The sequence below is a fragment of the Sodiomyces alkalinus genome (assembly GCF_003711515.1).
Source record: "Sodiomyces alkalinus F11 unplaced genomic scaffold SODALscaffold_1, whole genome shotgun sequence".
Lineage (NCBI taxonomy): Eukaryota > Fungi > Ascomycota > Sordariomycetes > Glomerellales > Plectosphaerellaceae > Sodiomyces > Sodiomyces alkalinus.
The window spans coordinates 1,918,251-1,936,495 of NW_021167079.1; the positions used below are offsets into that span (position 1 = coordinate 1,918,251).

Below are 18,245 nucleotides of genomic sequence, written 5' to 3' on the forward strand. Positions count from 1 at the left end.
GCGACCACAAGGAAAAAAAAAAAAAAAAAAAAAAAGAGAGCGAGGAAAGAGCAAAGCAAATGGGGCGAAGGGGGATGCTCTGATAAGACACAGATTCACGTACCTTCTTGGTGGCCTCAAAAGGCAAGTTCTTGATGATGATCTTGGTCCGTTGGCCAGCCTTCTTTTTGGTGGCATCCTCTCGTCGCCTCTCCTCGGCCGCATCACGTCCCCTATGCGATGCCTTCACTGCTAGGGCGTGGCCATCGAGGACAAAGCCGTTCATGGCTTTGACGGCAGCCTGGGCTTGTTCCTTTGTCCGGAACTCGACAAAGCCGAAACCCATGCTGAGCACCTGGCCCGGCCTCTTTGGATCCGTCTTTGTCTTGACCTGAGCCGACACGAACCCTTCTAGCCCCCCAAACTTCTCCACAAGACCGCCGCTCCGGGTGGAGAAATTGAGATTGCCTACGAAGACGGAGTGACTCTCGGCTTCCTCCTCTTCGTCATCGCCGCCACGCTCCAGGAGCTCCGTGACACTCAACTTCTGAATCCCCGAGGGCTGCTGCTGCTTGTCCTCTGGCTGGTTCACCTGAGGAACATGGTCATTCTTGAACAAGTCAATCGGGCCTTTTTCCAAGAAGAGAACAGAGTCCTTGATCCGCCTGTAGGCCAACTTTTTGAACGCCGCCCTGCCCTGCGCGGGTTGTGCGTATTGCACGATGGCGATGGTCCCACTCGGGGGCATGAGCACCTGCAGCACAGTGCCGTGCTCCTCAAACATGTTCCTGAGCTCCTCTATGGTAGTGCCGTGGGGAAAGTTCTTGACAAGAATGCATGTGTCACCCCGCTTGTGCGACTTGAAGGCGTTCAGATCAACCCCGTTCGCCACAAAGAACCGCTTGGTCTCGTTAATAATGGTGGACTCGGCTACAGCCTGTTTCACTGCCGCCGAGGCGTCCGTAGGGTCCAAGAGCTCTGACTTGGACACGCCTAGCCGGCTAGCCACGGACGCGTTGACGGCATCTTGGCTCATGTAGAGCGAATTCCAGTTGAAGGTCGAGGCGGCCTCGGCCTTCTTTCGGATCAGGTTCTGTTTCTTAAGGGGCAGCTTAGAGAGTTCAAACTCGTCTGCCCCGATGTCTCTCTTTCCAGCTGCTGGTAGAATGTGGAGCAATCGCCCTTGGAAGGTCTGACCGTCCAACGACTGGAATGCTGCGACAGCAGAATCGGCACTGGTAAAAAGGATCAACGCGAACCCTTTGCTGGACCCAGATTTTGTCACCGGAATATGCACCTGACGCTTGATTAGCCTGCCGAGTACACATCATAAGGTCTCAGAAGAAGTGCTGTGAAGAGATTGATCGAAAATCAGAGTTGTCAAAGCATCTACTAAAATACTGATCCAAGGTTCGCATCATACCCCAAAGGGGTGCAGCTGTCCCTATCTGGATTCATCACACGATCGAATATATGTTGAATGGCAATCGTCACGGGGGAAAGGAAGACATCTCCTTACCTCTTGTACCTCCCCGAACTGCTCGAAGTGTTCGCGCAGATCGGGCTCTGCCGCCGTATAGGGCAGGTTCCTGGCAAAGAGCCGGGCTGTTTTCCGGATCGTCGCGATCGAAGCATCTTCTCCATCCTTCTCTACATCGCCCGGGACATCGGCAATGGACGCTTCGGGTTCTTGCGTCTGGAGTTCGCTCTGGGGGTCCACCTGATCACCCTTCACCTCAGGCTCAACCACTTGGTCATCGGTATTCTTCGGGAGAGGTGGTGGCATTTCGTCCTCATCCACGAGATCCAGTAGCCTGTTCGTCCGAGATCGAAGCCAGTCATCATCTGTGGCGGCAACATTGGCTTCGGGCGCGGGGTCGGGTTGCACCTCGGTCTCAGGTTCAGTTCCCGCCCCGTTTGCTTCAGGTTCCTTATCAACCGCCATCGAATCATCTTCTCTTGAGAGTTTTTCAGGTTGATCATGGGGCGCCTGTCTCATCTGTTTCTTCTCCGGGCGCGTTGGAATGAGCTCGTACTCATCGTCGCTCTCGCCCTCCTCCAGTAGTTTCTTTTTTTCTGCGACCGCTGCAGGAGTCAACGTCTCCGCTATCTCATCTGCAAGTCCCTTTCCGTGCTGGAAAACTTGAAGATATTCCTGCAGCTTGGGGTCTGACTCGTCCACTTCGTCTCGCTTGCGCTTCTTCGATTCAGCCGTAGCAGCATCTTGAGGCGGCTGAGTGGACGGCTTCCGCTCGTTTGAGTATGTCTTGGACGGCTGTTGAGGATGGCTGATGGTTTTCTGAAGAGCAGGGTCGCCAATCTATGATCATCATCAGAAAGAGACAACCATCGAGAAGGGCGTGGTAGGGACACCTACCGGTTTTGCCAGCACCACGGACAATCGCGACATGCGAATGAACGATCGGTGGAAGTACTTGACAGCCTTTTTTGCATCTTCCGGCGTCTTGAATCCAACATAGCCAATGCGTCGCTGTTGGATCGCTTTGACATCTGTTACTTCTCGGTTACCAGCTGAGAAATGTTTTCGGAGCTCAGCGTCCGTGATGGTAGGCGGCAGCCCTCTGATGAAGATTCGGGACGTTTCCATGATGACAGCTTGGGACCAGCAGACTCGATACGAATCTGAGGAGGGTCTCGGAAAAGTCGTGGCTATGAGTACATGATCATTGTGTTGGGAAGAGAGAAGGTAAAGTCACATATATGTGACAAAGGACGAAGTAGGTATCATCGGAGACCTTTTAGGGGTGCAACTTTTTTTTTCCTCTTTTCTTTTTGGATCTAGCTTCTTATCTACACGTGACTTATCGGAAATGGTTTGAAACAAAGGCAGAATTCTGGTTGGACTCGGGAGCTCCAAGTTTCAAGTCCCTGTACTCCCTCCATGGTCTGTGCGTCTATCTTCGTCTCGACTGGTATCGACCCTGAGAGCGTAGCAAACAACATACCGACTCTCCATACTCTCGCCTCCAGCGACCTCTGTCCACCAAGCTTAGGGTCCGGGCAAGCCAAAGGATTCATCCCCTCACAATACAGGCGAGCATTCGATACTATACTGTACGGTTAGACCCGTCTTCGCCATAGCTACAACCCGCCACCAGGGCCCCGCGCTCTTCAGCTAGAGGAGGGGCATCCCAGATCCTCTGCAGCAGGATAACTGACGCGACTTTTGTGGGTCTAGGTCCTCTGCGTGGTACAGCTTTACGGAACCTCGAAACAGCATTATCCGATAACTATGGCCGAAAAAGGAGGCATCGACGCCCCTCGGGATGTCAAGCTCGAAGGTAAGCTACAATTAGCAACCTTTATCTTTTGTGGATGACACAAGCTGACAGGGTGGATGCGCACAGTTCAGATCAAGTCGGCGGACATGGTACAGCTCACGAATTACACGAACAGCAGGAAGCATGCTAACCGTTCCGTAGACGGATGATATGCAGCAGGAGGTCATCGAAGTTGGTATGTCGGGCACATAGTCTCCGGAACATATCACAGTAATGGAACGGACGTTTAACAAGGGTTTGAACAGCTCAGGAGGCAATGGCCAAGTTCACCATTGAAAAGGTATTTTCTAGTGCTACACCCGACCCCCGATGCTTGTTCGATACGGTTCCACTGACAGTTTGGCCAGGACATTGCTCAGCACATCAAGAAAACCGTAAGTAAACCCCGGTCTCGCTGAGATCAAGCAATGACTGGGCTTCGGGGGCTGACTTTCCCGATCCAGTTTGACGATCGCAAGGGACCGACATGGCACTGCATTGTTGGACGCAACTTTGGAAGCTTTGTCACGCACGGTAAGGTCTACCTTAACGCCGTCCCTGGTGTTATGATGCGGCCCTATGTGTATGGTGAGCTAACAACTCGCTGATCGAACAGAGACGAAGCATTTCATATACTTCTATCTCGGCCATTGCGCCATCCTCCTTTTCAAGACGCAATAAAGGGCTGTCATGGCCGTCGGTGGTCAGCCTGGAAGGGGTTTGAATTTCTGCTATGGCGCTAATCATGGGGGCAAGGCATCATTGACGACTCTGCGACGGATAAAAAGGTAGATAAAAATGCGAAGGCGAAAGACCCGAGGTCCTAGTGGGGGAACGAACTAGTAGGTATGATATCGACCTAAGATATCGGCACGATGTTGTGTCCAAGCGTCTATCCTCGAAGTCCAACGGCGGAAAACTCCCCTCGAGTCTACAACGCCTTCTTTTGTCAACCGCAGTTATTTCCCATATCAGGGGCATCTGGGCCGATAATCAAAAACGCAGGGATGGTTCATAAGACGACTTCGACGACGCACTGAGTCTTGGGTGCGAGGCCTTCACCCTTGGGCATGAGTATTCAGAATACCAGATCTCGGTCACCACCGTGCGGAAGGTTGAAGCCGGCATCAAAGCTGGCACGTGGCGGGTGTACGGATGGTCAGTCCAGGTCTATCTCGACTTTTGTTGAAATTTACCTTGCAGAAAAAGGGGCCGGTTTTCAACATCGCTTTCAATTAGGAATGGGAGTCATCTGCAATCCAAGAGGACCTGATAATGTGCGACCGAACTACAAGCGGGTTTCCCTGAAGCTCGACGTGGACCAGAGGAGTTAGGATGGTGAGTTAGGATGGTGAGTTAGGATGGTGAGCTAGGATGGGTAATCATCATTTATTAGAGCTCAATCTGCCGGCGATTGCTCAGCTGTTTGTGTCCTTCGCATCGCTCCATTTGACTGAACGTCAGCTGAGTTCGGATTTTCAGTCTGCCGGCTCTGTCCACTCTGGGCTGTTACGCAAGCTTCTGGTGTACTCCGCACTTCATTCATACCAGTAGTATTCTCGCCGATGGCTTCGTGGCCAGGACAACAAAGCTATTACCTACCCCATTTACATGTTCCAGAAACTTATATTGAGCTCGCCTAGGGCCTGGGCTCTGCTGGACTCTGCTAGACTCTCTACTTGCGGGAAGGAGGCCAATTTGTTTGTCTATTGGAACAGAACTCCGGGAGCATTCACGCCGTGTCTTGCCGACCGAAGCCGCTCACCAGCCAGGTGACAAAAGAAGGGGAAAAAGGTTGCAGCAGGAGGGTAGTGCTTACTTTTAGGTACGGGCGGTTTAACGGAGAAATCGGGATCAAAAACAATTGGATTTCCAGCAAACCGACATGCTCGCCACATACGCAATGTATTCGTACTTGGGAGATGATGTATATACATTCGCCAAATAGGTAACTGTGCACTCTGGGCTATCTATCGTTCGCCAGGTTCTGCCAGCGATGTCGCATACCATTGTAGAACGTATGTCTCTGCGGCGATCTTCCTCCGAAACAACTCTCACTTATCGCTTGCAGGATGGCGCAGGTCGAGGGATCTAGTGTAGATCAGGGGCGGGAGGCGGTTGGGCTTACAAGTCGTGAAAAATAACGACAAGCGAATGAGCTATGAGTGCCTGTAGGTACCTATGAATTATGGAGTGTCTAGGTATTTCGATAAGACGTCCAGGACGAACGAATTGAAAGTCGTTGTTGAGGGGACTCGGATGTGTGTATTTTATATGCCGCTATACCCCTATCCGTAACTCGGCAGGAAAGAGAAAGGAAATCTGGGAGACGTGTCTCTCAGAGAAACATATTTATTAACATTGACGAATAATGAATAGACCATGTATTACCATGTGTCGAAGCAAATCTCGGCACCATTGAGGTGTGCATACGATGTGTGCGTACGGATATGTACGGAGTACATAAGGTATGTACGCACAGTAGAGACAGTAGAACTTCGTACTCACAGGTTCCTGATGGGTTCCTGAGCCGGTCTCCGTCGTGGCGCGGTACCGTCAGACTATCCCTCTGTTCCAGTGGGTCACGCACCACCCCACCCAGAATGCTACGGTAGTGGGTGGTTAAAGTAGGGCGAATATGTACAACGGTATAGCTAGATAGTGCTTCGTACTCCATACTTTGTAAGGCGTCCCATGGTTTCGTTGATGGGCCGTCAAGCCAAACCAAACCAGACGGTCGGCTTGCGGTTTCGGGCCTAGCAATGCGCCGCACAGGAAGATGGTGTGGACTAGTCGACGGTTGATTCCGCCCGATACCACGAGGCCTTACGCCGATCGACGGCAAAAGCATGACGCGAAAATCTGAGTCGTCCTTTGAATCAGAATAGAGAGACGGTCGAAGCTTCCCTCGTGTCACCTACTTTTGATATCTTGCCTACGTTATGGAATAGGTATAGTAGAAAAGGCTTTCGTGTTTTCTTCGCCTACTACGACACTGTTGGAGTGGGAATATGGCCTCCAAACCAACTCTAGGGCAGTACCACGGTCTCGCTGTACTCTAACCTCTGGGCGGTAATACTCCGTACTACGACCACCTCGGTCTGCGGGGAACTACTCTGTATCAGGTGAGTAAGCAAAATTTTCGGTATAATTCAAAGGTAAACTGGTTCGAATACTTTATGGGATTCATATGGACCCATAAGGATCTGGACGAATTCAAGTGGTAGCTCCGTAAAAGTACCGAAGCACTCGACCTCTGAAATTTAAAGATAATTACCAATGTCTCCTCTTTAATCCGGATTATACCAGCTACCTTACCTCGCTGATATGTATGTTTAGAAACGAGCGATTGGCTGCTTAGCGAGACTGCCATTCTACTTCGGCCAAATTATATATATCGCCATGCTTGGACTGCCGACTTAGAATAGGTAGGAGTTAGTGCCTGCGGGAAGTATCCCCTTCGTCGTCTTTGTTTCTGTTCCCGAGGGAAACTGCCCCATGTGTCAATGGGTGCTGTGCCCGTTAAGAATTAGTGACGGATAGGTAGGAAGTCATTCTGTCCGGATCCCCGCCCCAAGAAAACAAACCCCCATTGAGAGTTACGCCAAGCATATGAGCGTGGAAGCTATCGACGCGAAACGCAAGCTAAATCCAAGATAGGACAAAAGGAGGAGATGGAATTGCCACACGCACTGGTCGGTCGGTACCGTAGGTAAGGTAGGTGTGTAGGTAGAGAATGGTATATCGCCCACGTGTATGCGCAGTTCATGGAGTCACGTTGCAGTTGTGACGGTATTGAGATAATGTTCTGCTGGTTCACTGTTTGTTCGACATAAGAGACACAGCTTGCATTCCGCATGGCCATCCTGGCAAGATTTGGTCAGTCCAATCCCGTGAAGTGAGACGGATCGCGACGTACGTTGTAGTATTTAATACAAGAATTCACAGCAGCAATGGTGACAGGCGGAGCGGAGTGACTGGCTGGTCTGGTTAGCCACCTACGTAGGCATAACTTAGGTCTGTGCGAGGTGGATGTTTATGGGTTTCTTTCTTGTTCTCCGTCTCACAAATATTCAGTAAGATGTGGGAGGACGAGATGGGATCGACCTGTCGTATGAGAATGGCCAGCACATCGCAAAACCCTCAACTCCTAGTTCCCGGCGGGCGAGGAAACAACAGTAACACATATATCCGTCTATAAAAGGAAATACAAAACAAGACTAGACGAAAGAGATATAAAGAGCTGTCGGAGCTAGATTGTTGTTTCGTCGCACAAGTTACCATATAATTCATTTTGAATGCGATGTTTCATCCTCTTGATTGTTGCTGTAGTTGCTGCTGTGCCAACATATCGTATCGTGAAACCCTCCGTCGAACAGAACGACGATTTTGGGTCAAGTCGACCAACTCGGCTATTCCAATTTCTAACCCTTTATTTATGTGCTCTTATATGCGGAGTGCTCCGTCGTCTGATAATTCTATATCGAGCAATGTCAGGGCCAGCGTGTTTGGAGGCTTTTGCGGATGAATCAGACGTCAACAACCATACTTCGTGCAATAGCCTACCGGGGAACGTTCTTGTAGACTTGTTGGCTACGAAGTCCGCGGAACCAATACGGCGGAGGCATTCCCTGGCGTCGTGGCGAGGCCGAGAGGGCTCAATCCCCTACCTAGTTGTTGGCTCTCCATATGTAAGGTAGCGATTATTCAGTACATACGAAGTACGGTGAGCGTGTGTACACTGGCCAACTGGGTGGCTGTTTATAGCATGTGGGGCAAGGATATCTAGCCGTAAGTCATAGCCAAAGGGATCTTTTATAGACTTCGTCAATGAGCTGGACTGGTTCACCGATAATTAGTTAGAGACCGACGAGAAAACTAAAAGGTTCCGAACGAGAGAGTTAGAGATTCGATACCCGAGTCTTGTTCGTACTTCGCACCCCCCGTCACTTCAGCACAATCATTTAACGGAGGCAGAAACGGGATCGCCACGGGATGTTTCACTCCCGATCGATGGATTATTTGAGATAAGACTTTCCCATAATCCAGCACGGATATCCGTTCTTGGGTCTCTAATTGACCGCTATAAGACCTACCCCATAGCTAGGTCAACGCATGGTGAGCAGGACTGTCATCACTCTTCCTAGTACGAACAATAGCGTGCCAACCCAGGAGGCCCAATGAGCCTTGCAGCTGCTCGCTCCTGGGCGATGGGACCTAGGACTGCATCGGTGCATTGGCAAAGTTTTTCATCCAACGTGACTCCCAACTCGCCCCTCGCTACCTAGATGGCATGTTAACTCGGCCCAGCCAAGTGTATCGCGAGCTCGAAAACGTGCGGCGCGAGATACGAGATTTATCGACTTGGGTATTCTGAATGAGAATGAATTCGGCGCTGCCCAGAGAACCAAAGCTTTCAGTACGAAGTACTCACGTAGGGGTCGTCCGTAGCAGAATCCTTCAAAGATTATCAACCCAACCTCCATTACCTTACCGAAGATCGACTAATGTCCGCTGACTTCTCCGTTTGATGGCTGAACTCTTAATAAGCCAAATTCCCGGTTTTACGATGGCCAGCCATTGGTACAAAGAACAAAGTACGGGTATTTTTCGAACAACTGGACGGGTTTACCCAATAGGGTACCTGACCTGAGATATCCGTACTCGGGGAGGTTGTTATCCACGGGCACACTATCCACACCCCCAAAGGGTGGCTCGATTGCGTAGCGTGCACGGGCCAGGTGCGATGAATGGACCCTGAAGCACTTGCTGGCACGGGTATTCGGAGACCAGGCGAGGCACCCGAACTATCGTTGCCGATCGACACTTTCTTTTCACCTTTAAGACCGTGGTTCCGACTATGAGCAGCCGCGGAAACGTAATAATTGGCATGTTACCTATGTATACGCTATGTTGTAAGTAAGCAAGTGAATTCAGGTGCCCGGATTCGTTAAAAATAAGTATCCGACCCCGAGTAATTATGGACGGCCAAGGCCGCCAACATACCTACAACATACGCTGTAGGTTCTTCCCATCCCCATCCCCAACTCCACCCTACCTTAGCCATAATATCAATCCTTCGTTGCACGACCAAAGAATATTTCAGACTTATCAATTCTGATATTTCCATCTCTAGTCATATCAGTCATGGGATAATCGATATAGGTACCCATCCGGACAGCGATGCTTTTTATAAGGCTGGGGAATTAGTTGTTGTCCGTGTATCCATGTGGCCGGGTGCCACTTTGCCGTCAATCAACGAAGTACTTCGTACCTTACACATCCACTTCCCATGTACCGAGTACCGGATACTGCCCCTGGTCAAGGCGAATCCATGCCCTGAGTGTGTGATCTCAGTGGCTATCCCTCTAGGACCGTATTCGTCAGGACTCTTGGTGTCCTCAGCAATGTGACCGGAGACGATGTTCAGTTAATTAATAACTTACCGGATGAACCACACACCAAGATCGAGTCAACCCGGCACGCAATAGACAGTGAAGTCACCGAGACACTCAGTTGATGAGCGATACTTTATGTCTTCGCCTAAGGTACCTACCTAGGTACCTTACCTTATTTTTCGCACTTACTTATTATGGGCGCACCAAATTCCTCCGTACTCGACACGTAGTAGTAAAAATGATTATGTTGGCTTGACGTCCCGACCCCAAGCGACGGAGGCAGCCTTGAGACTCTCGTCTGCTGTTTTTACACAAACTATTCCGGTGGAGGTTTCTCAATTTATTGCACCTTTTCAAGACCTTTCATAGACTGGGACCAGGCGCTGCTTGTCCGGAATTCACGTGGTCAGCATGCCCCCAAGTTATGGTGAAGGGTGCCTCCACATCGAGTCCCTCCCGTTTTTACCCTCCCTTCCAGAGGCGTCAGAAGGCAAAGTTAGCGAAGGTTCAGACGAGGCGGCATAGAGGCTGGCGAAATATTCCATTCCATGGCGTATATATCAGTAACCACTCCCGTCGACTATGCTTTACTACGAATGTATCTGACCGTGCAAGAAGAGCGATGTGTTGTGCCTTGTGCGTGTGTTGGCTAGGTACCTTATTAATCACTCAGCTACTAGGTACCGTAATAATTGGATAAGGTAAGGTAGTTGTTGGTACGAAGAACTGGAGCTTCCCCCAGGACGACAGGACCACTTTTCCCAAGGCCTGCGTTAATCTTAGGATATTTGGCACTCGTTTCATCTGTCTGGGCTATGCCATCAAGGCGTTGGCTCCCAAATGGAAATTAAATACCTAATAAGGTAGTCTGACCCATTCGTATAATAGGTACCTCGGCGGTTTTCTGTCGAGACACCATTATTTCGCAGTTGGTGGTTGAATCATTAAGCGAACAGGCCTGGCGCCTGGCTTCCAGTGTACTTGAGTACAACTAATAGTCTTGTAGTTACAAGTTCCAGGGAAGGGCCTCACGCCTGGCCTCTTGACGGCGTCGACAGTGACAGATCAAGGCCCAACAAGCCTTCTACGTAACAATATACGCCCTTTAAAAGCTCCTTTGCGAAGATAAGGCGCCTTCGAGTTAGGACGAAGTATAATTTCACCGACCGCGCAACTCACAGGTTGGACATGCGCTACTCTGCTGTAGCACGTTCTCGGTGTCTCTAGTAGTTTTTCACGCGGAGAGTGAGGTGCACGCTGCGTGTACGTTGTAGCTCACCGAGGGATTTCACACGACACCCCACGGGCAGAGATAATGACACTCCGTCAGAACCTCGTTGACGACGTTCGAAGACTCCCGAAGCGACGTTCCCAACAAAACTCCCCACTACGTAAGTAGGTAAATTTACACGGCTCTCCAGCAACTGGTTCTTTCTGTGCCCGTCAGAATGGTGAGGGACTGCATCAGCTTGTAGCACCCGAAAGCTTAACTTCCCTGGTCGAGTTCCATCTCAACCATTCCCTACCTACGCAGCAGTTCACCCTACCTAACCTAGGTACTTGCTACTAGTTAGCTACCTTAGCGTCTCAATACATCTTGAGCCAAATGAGTCGAGTTGCCTCCAAAACTACGAGTGGCTTGTCGTCTTACCTACCATCTTGTCTTCTTTTGGCGGAAGAGAGGAAATAGGAAGTGCTTAATAGGTACCTACGGAGTAATTCAAAGTACATATGCTCGCCCACGCTTGGCACCCATGGACGGGAAGATCTGAAAACCCCTCGAATGTTCCGATACCCTACGTGCCCCTCTGCCAACTAACGTAGGTAGATCCTCTTCTACGTCCTCTACACACCTGATGGTGGGAGAGAGAAAAGGCACCGAGGTTGCTGGGCAGAACGAAAAAAGACGGAGGACGGTACATGCCGGAATGCTTTGTCCCTACCTATTTGGGACTGAAGACTCGGGAAGAGAGTGGGTAGGATGGGGCGGGTGGGGTGATACTAGCACTCAGGTGCACCAGTTACCTGGAGGTATATGACCTGACAACAAACCTGACTGGAGGCCCGCCCTCCCTCTCTGTGCAGGACAAGGTCTCTTCTGATTGCTGGAGGTACCTGTACCTGCCTTGAGGGATGAGCCGAACTTTAAAGGTCGCAGAGTGTTGGGTGTTTGGGTGTGTTGGGTGGGCAGCCTCTTTTTCTCCGCCCACACCTCTCCACTCCCCAGCCGGAGTCCATGTCCCCAGTACGACTTCGTCTGTCCCGTGTGCCTTGCTCCGTCATTACCTGACCCTTTGCTTCATTGCGGTTCACTCTTCTCACCTTCTCCCCTCTTTCTCCTTGCCTACTGCTTCTCTTCCCACCTCTCTTCCTTCACCTAGCTATTCAACTGTGGTGGGGTGATTCACCTTGCTCGTTTGTTTCGGTCTTCTTTTCCCATTGTTCTACTCCGCGGCTTTCTTTTTCTGTCGGTCTCAGAACAAACCGATTGCCTCGCCATTGTCCACGCCTTCCTAGTACCCCCATCGAATAGGCTCTCTTCTATTCGATTTCTCCCGACAATGTAACAAACAGCCCGCTACTCAGGAAACTTTCTTTCTTTCTTTCCTCATCAAACCTGCCTGAGATTTGCCTCGGCATCTTTTCTTTACCATCTTTCCACCTTCAGGCCCTCGCACTCCCCCGGCGGCGACATCAATCTCGACCCATGCTCTCCCAATCTTGCCTCTGTACCATTTCTCGGACCTGCACAGCTCACCTAACGGAAGCACCCTGACGAAGCACCGTGGCGAAGCATTGCTTGGACGACAATTACGCAATATTGCAGTACAACTATCATGACTACCCTCAAGATTCCAGACGCCGGCCTAGAGCTGGAGGGCTCGGGTAGCTCCATCTCACCCTTGCCTGCCCAAGCCTTCGCCGTTACCCTGTCAGATGGCGTTATTGAAGATATGATCAAGTGCATTCAGAATGGCGAGAACATCCAATTGTCATTGGGAAACTGCCCGGTAAGTCTATTTCTTGGCTCTTGCCAGTTGCTTCGCACCCCATGTATGCCTTGGAAAACAAGCGAGCAATGTGGTTGCGCCCCAGTAATTTGGCTCACTTGCTTTCCTTTTTGCAAGTCCCTGCACACAACCTGGACCGCCGTGAGGCGGCCTTGTAGATACCCTCGTTCAGAACCATGTGGCCCTCTCGTCTTCAGAGCTGACCGTGTGTTCCTCGTAGACCTTCCTCTACGGCTCAAAGCGCCATACCCCGACCCCGACAACCGAATCTTTCCCTCCCGATGTTTTTCTCACAAAGCCATTTGAATCGATCAAGAAGGCAGCTCAAATCCCGCAAATTACATCCCTTTGGGAAAAGCCAAGCTCACCACATTCCGACGCAAGTGAGAATCATAGCAGCACGCGGCCAAGAGATTTAACAACATTTTCAGCCTCTTCCGCCTTGGACTCGGATATAGAAACTCTGCAGAACTCTATTGCGGCTGCGGAGGCTTCCAAGAAGCAGTACGTGCTCGGTAGACAGCTGGTTTGCGAGAGGGAGCAAAAGCTAACTCGAACGGACAGCTCAAGAATTCTGGACAAGATACCCGCAGGGAAGTTGCCAGGCAGGTCTGGGCCCAAGTCCAAATACTTGTCGAGTATGGCGTCATACGGAGTTGCCGGCGCCAAACCGGGCTCTTTACCTTCCTCGCCAGCTTTGACTGCTTCTGGTTCCCCATCGCTTAACCAGGGCTACGGCGCCTCGAAACAAACAATGGAAAAGGCAAAGGGAGAACGGGCCATGATAGTGCACGAGCTAGCGGCTGCCGACCGGACATACGACCATCTGGAGGCCAAGTGGACCGGCAAGGCCGAAGACCTTAAAACGACAATCGAGAAAGTGGCCGATTTCAACTCGGACACTCAGAAGTGGACACTCGCTAAGAAGCAATGCTGGAAGGAGTTGGACGTGTGGAATTACAATTATGATACCCCCCAGGAGCGCCAGAGTGCCATCGACAACGCCGTCCGGACTTTCGACAGGATGCGGCTAGGAGTGGATGAGCCTCAATGGCAGAAGCTGCTGCCCAAAGAAGAGCGTGGGAAGGGCAAGGTTCTAAGCAAAGTGCAGGCCAACATTGCAAAGGGCCCGGCTGTACCCACGCCGAAGCTGAAGGCTCAAAAGGCGGATGATGCGGCAAGTGAGGCCGGTAGCGAGGACCAGCTTAATGTGGAGGGTGGAGAACCAATGGCACGTTCTACCTCGCAGCCAGCTAAGAAAAAGAAGGCCACCGGCGCGGGTTCCCAGGTCAAGAGACTTCTTTCGAACAAACCCAAGACAACCACGACGGCCTCGGCCAGGGCATCGCCTAATAAAGCAGCGAAGGAGAAGCCTTCGACGGCCAAGGGGGGCAGGATACTGTCGGCAGAGTTCGTCACCAATTCGGACTCGGAATCCGAACCGTCCGAGAACAAACCCATGGCTGCCACAACATCTGCAACAAGGACCAGTAAGGCCTCTCCCGCCCCGGTAGGCGAGACGAAGGAGAAGCCTGTCGCAGTGGCCAAGGCGACCTTGAAATTCAAGTCTGGCGAGCGAGATTCCGTCAAGGAACCGATCAAAAGCCAACAAACTGCCAAGCGACCGCGAGACGAAGGAGATGATAGCAGCTCCAGCTCTGGCGTTCCGCTGGCCAAGCGTATCAAACCCAAGGTACCAGCAGCGAATAAGACGAGCCAAAAATCCGCCGTCAGTCTCAAGAAGCCTCCCACAGCATCCGACAGCGCACGTGGGACTCCTAACGGCACAATATCCTTCAAAAGCACCAAGAACACGTCCCCAACCAAGTCCTCGCCCCTCGCCACGTCACCCCCGACCAACGCATCGGACCTGGAACCACGGCGGAAGGCGCCTCCCGAACCGGCGCCGGTTAACAGAAAGCGAAAAGCCGCCGCAGACACATCCGATGATGGGTCGTCCAGTAAGGGAAGCATCACGAGCGCTGCGGGTATCAAGAAGCACAAGCCAATGGACCCGGAGCTCGTACGCAAGGCGCAGCTGTTCAAGCGAAAATACGAGAAATATGCCTTACTTCACAAGCAGATATCCAGCATGACCCACCCCCCTCAGGACCAATTGGCGCACTTGATGGATATGAGGCAGCGGCTTCAGGATATGAAGTCGGAGATATACAAAGAGTGTCCACCGGCCATTGCGGTGGTCTGAATCATGACGAGCTTCCGCGCGGCAGAATGAAATGATACACGATGAGCATGCTCGCGAATTATGCGATGCAGATCGGGCTATGAAAAACCGAGTACAGGCGGAAAGTCGACATGCAGGCCCGCGAGAGCGATTCGACCACACAGAGACCAAAAACAGTATACCCAGAGCAGTATCAGCAACAGCGGTTTTTTTTTCCTTCCTATTTTTTGCCTAATATCTTTGTGCCGCACATTGTTGTGCACAAACAAACAGGTGTGTCTCTTGCATCAGTCCTAGTGGTAGGGACGCAGGTTTGGTTCGGGCGTCAAAATTGTTCTTGGTTAGGAGAAATCAGGCCGGGATTTTGCATAATGGGCGAACAACTTGCATCTACCGGATCACGATCCGAAGGTTGGGTCATGGAGTGGACTTTTGTCAGCGATGTTTCTATCAAGTTTCCCCGGGATGGTACCACAACAGATCAGTTGAATGGAAAAAGCGAACATTCAGTCAGGATTCCTTTCCTGGTGCGAAAATGACATAGCAGTGGTGGCTATATCTCCGGGCGTATGATGTGCCATCAATACCCTGTTGCGATGCAAGGCACCAGTAGTAGTAGGTGGGACCTCGCGGGTTGCCTGCACACATGTAACCCTCCCGCATTTCCCTTAACCAGGGAAGTCATACTCGTGCTCCTTATCCTAAGGATTTGCCTAGCAAGCAGCAATTTGCCACGGGAAGGGAGAGCTTTTGTGGTACAATTCCCACCCTCTCGTCATTCTAAGGCAAGCAGAGAGAGCCACACGGAGCGATGCGTGTGAGGTCCAACTAGGCGAATCACTCCCATCTGACGGGTTCCCCTTCGATCGGGTCTCGTCCGATTGATTTGCCGATCCAGGCACATTTCGTAAATCATAGTGCCAATGTGTTGATATAATGAATGATCGGCGAAGTGCTAGGGAGATGACGGATCTAGTTCAGCAACTACAGCCATTAAATGCTAACACTAAAAAACACTAAAATTCGGCCTTGTTACGGGGGACGAAGAGGGAGTTCGTCTTCTTTTTTCCTTCCCTTAAACGGGGAGACGTGTCGTGTTATGTTCTTACATTTCGGTTTATGGTGTTGAATTGCCCCCCGGGCGCGCCGTCTTGCGGGTCGACTTAAACTAGGTGTTTCAGGGTTAGATGATCCACTACTTTCTCTACTACCTACCCGAAATTAGGTGTGTTTTGCACAAAACGCACCTAATTCAAGGTGGTGGAAAACTAGTGGGTCATTTAGTCCAAAAGAGTTTAAGTCAACGCGGAAGACCGCGCAGGGGGGGCGAGACCGGTGCTCCTTTTTTTCTCTCGTTTTATTTTGTTCTGTTTTGTTTTCTCTGGTTTGTTTTTCCTGCCCAGATGGTTCTTCAACTTTGCCTGCTGCATACAAACCATACAAACATACTAAAAGACGCATCCTCAGGCTTGCATCCCCCGCGACTTGGTCTGCAAGCTGGCTGGCTACGTAGGCCTCCAAAACGACCGCATTATAATGGTATCCCTCACGCACGACCATGAAGACGGGGGCCTGTCGCAATGGTGCCCTGACCAAACACTTATCCGGGCTTTCTTTTTGCGGAAGGTTATGTATGAAATGGAAAACATATAGGATCTCCCAAAACGAGGACGTGTTTGTCCATGTTGGACGAACAATTGCAGGAGATGCGCAGAAAATTACTCACAACGCCGCAAATGTAATGTGAACGTGCCCGTAACTGGAGATATTACTTTTTGTTATTTCCAGATACATATAAATACGATGGCTCAACCAAGGTGGTGAGCTTCTTTCTACTTGTTCTTGCCCAGGGACACATTTGAGGAGCGAGCTGGTTCATGACCGGACAACTCCGCACAATGTCTCTTCGAGCCTCGCGTACTTCCAGGACCAATCGCAATCGGCCGAAGAAATCCGAATTCTCCAAAGACGCCAGAGCTCATCTAATCTGTTATAACCCGGAGCTCCAGGCTGCTGCGTCCATGTACATCAGTGGTTTCCTTGGGCGAATGTCAACTGCGGAAACTCATTCCCTTCCTACGCATCAGGGCCGTGCAAGGCATAGCTATCATCACCCGAATCCCAAAGTCTACCCTTCTCCGGCAGCGCCAGTGCGAACTTTCGCGAAAGCTCCTTCACATTGGAAAAAGGGGCTTCCGGGCAGCGGTGGCAATATGGCTTTGGTGCCCGACGATTACAGCAGGTCCGCCTATACTGTATCAGCCAAGGCGAGAATGGAGCCGCTCAGATTAGGACTGCGCCACTTGGTCCAGCAGTATCAGGAGACCCGGGAAGTTTGCAACCAACTAAAGACGGAGTTCGATGAACAAGTTAGTAATATCAAGGCGTACTGCGGTATGGGTACCCTCGACAGGCTGTGGAAGGAGAAAAATCGATCCAACAGAGAATCGGGGCAAGGCTTGGATGCCAAGCTGTGCGCTGTCCAGTTCTGTCTCGACAACTTCGAGAATCACCTTTTCCGGGTCTCTATCCCAAGGCAAGCCAACGAACAAGTTATTCGCATCCAAGAAAGTGGGCGGAGAGTAGTAGGTTTGATGAGGCAGACCAGACGCAGTCGGGTTTCTCTGCACCGGCTCGTGGCGGAACTGAGCCAAGGTGAAGTAGAGGCGGACCCAGATTCGGAGGAGAACAAGGTCCTATTTAAAGGGCAGGACGGCTCGGGTGACGGTTGCGAGCATCATCTCGACGAAGACCAAAGCGCTAACGCTGGGGACGATATCCAGTAGGGGTTGCAGGAGGATCTTGTAGAACCGACTCGGGTGGATGTCATGGGAGCCGCGAACATTATATCCGTCAGTAGTATCCTTAGCTCAACGGTCAGACCAGAAGAGGGAATAGAAGCTAACCTGCGGGGGAAAAATGAAGCATTGTCGTCTCCAGAGTAATCGGAATCGAATTATGGGTGAACCGAGGGTTATGGAGGACCCCCGGCTGCGGTACCCACGCTGCGTATTGCACTCAAGTGTCCTTACACAATCTTCGCAACGGCTCTCCCATAGGCACACCGAGTCCGCTGGCCATCCTCCCCTCGAAGAGGGTACACGAGGGGGCGGCCCGGGGCCTGCTTTTCTGATGCCAATTGCAGACGTGATGTCACGCAAGGCCCTCACAGGCAGACCCGTTCCTCGCCGCATAGCAGGAGGCTGAAGGGTGGTGACTTGAAGAGATTACTCCGAATTTCTCATATGCCAGGAATGAGAGACTGCTTGCGCAATCTCTCTGTTTGTGGCATAGAAACGCAGCTTTGGAGACGACAATGCTTGAAGAGGGAGAAAAAAAAAGTAAGTTGGAAAATTTGCGGGAGCATGGGGGGTTTTGTGCTTGAATTTTG

At 51.1% G+C, this 18,245-nt stretch overlaps 5 protein-coding genes across 5 annotated transcripts in view; 4 read left to right on the forward strand and 1 right to left on the reverse strand.

Annotated features, from left to right (window-relative positions):
• Positions 1-2,729, reverse strand: part of SODALDRAFT_326454 (RNA-binding domain-containing protein) — a 3,733-nt gene extending 1,004 nt beyond the window's left edge. Inside the window, exons 1-3 of the mRNA XM_028610169.1 lie at positions 2,357-2,729; positions 1,499-2,299; positions 104-1,276 (exon numbers count right to left, since the gene is read on the reverse strand). Coding sequence (XP_028470076.1) covers positions 104-1,276; positions 1,499-2,299; positions 2,357-2,587 — 2,205 coding nt within the window. The 5' untranslated portion in view covers positions 2,588-2,729. The remainder of the gene's footprint in view (positions 1-103; positions 1,277-1,498; positions 2,300-2,356) is intronic.
• Positions 2,730-2,872: 143 nt separating this feature from the next.
• On the forward strand, positions 2,873-4,208 carry SODALDRAFT_374627 (dynein light chain). Its single transcript, XM_028614689.1, has 8 exons — positions 2,873-3,054; positions 3,179-3,281; positions 3,348-3,370; positions 3,423-3,456; positions 3,527-3,561; positions 3,629-3,655; positions 3,725-3,794; positions 3,877-4,208. The coding sequence occupies exons 2-8, from the start codon at positions 3,233-3,235 to the stop codon at positions 3,939-3,941; spliced, it is 303 nt and encodes a 100-aa protein (XP_028470077.1). The 5' UTR covers positions 2,873-3,054; positions 3,179-3,232; the 3' UTR covers positions 3,942-4,208.
• Positions 4,136-5,208, forward strand: SODALDRAFT_354401 (hypothetical protein; the record flags this gene model as incomplete). The annotated part of the gene is made up of 6 exons (XM_028613721.1): positions 4,136-4,208; positions 4,280-4,400; positions 4,525-4,589; positions 4,657-4,784; positions 4,931-5,032; positions 5,137-5,208. The coding sequence occupies 6 exons, from the start codon at positions 4,136-4,138 to the stop codon at positions 5,206-5,208; spliced, it is 561 nt and encodes a 186-aa protein (XP_028470078.1).
• Positions 5,209-12,495: 7,287 nt separating this feature from the next.
• Positions 12,496-14,875, forward strand: SODALDRAFT_336062 (COM1 protein; the record flags this gene model as incomplete). The annotated part of the gene is made up of 2 exons (XM_028612561.1): positions 12,496-12,669; positions 12,890-14,875. 2 exons carry the CDS (start codon positions 12,496-12,498, stop codon positions 14,873-14,875), a joined length of 2,160 nt encoding a protein of 719 aa, XP_028470079.1.
• Positions 14,876-16,438: 1,563 nt separating this feature from the next.
• Positions 16,439-18,125, forward strand: SODALDRAFT_326458 (hypothetical protein). Its single transcript, XM_028610170.1, has one exon. The coding sequence runs from the start codon at positions 16,753-16,755 to the stop codon at positions 17,638-17,640; it is 888 nt and encodes a 295-aa protein (XP_028470080.1). The 5' UTR covers positions 16,439-16,752; the 3' UTR covers positions 17,641-18,125.
• The last annotated feature ends 120 nt before the right edge of the window (positions 18,126-18,245 follow it).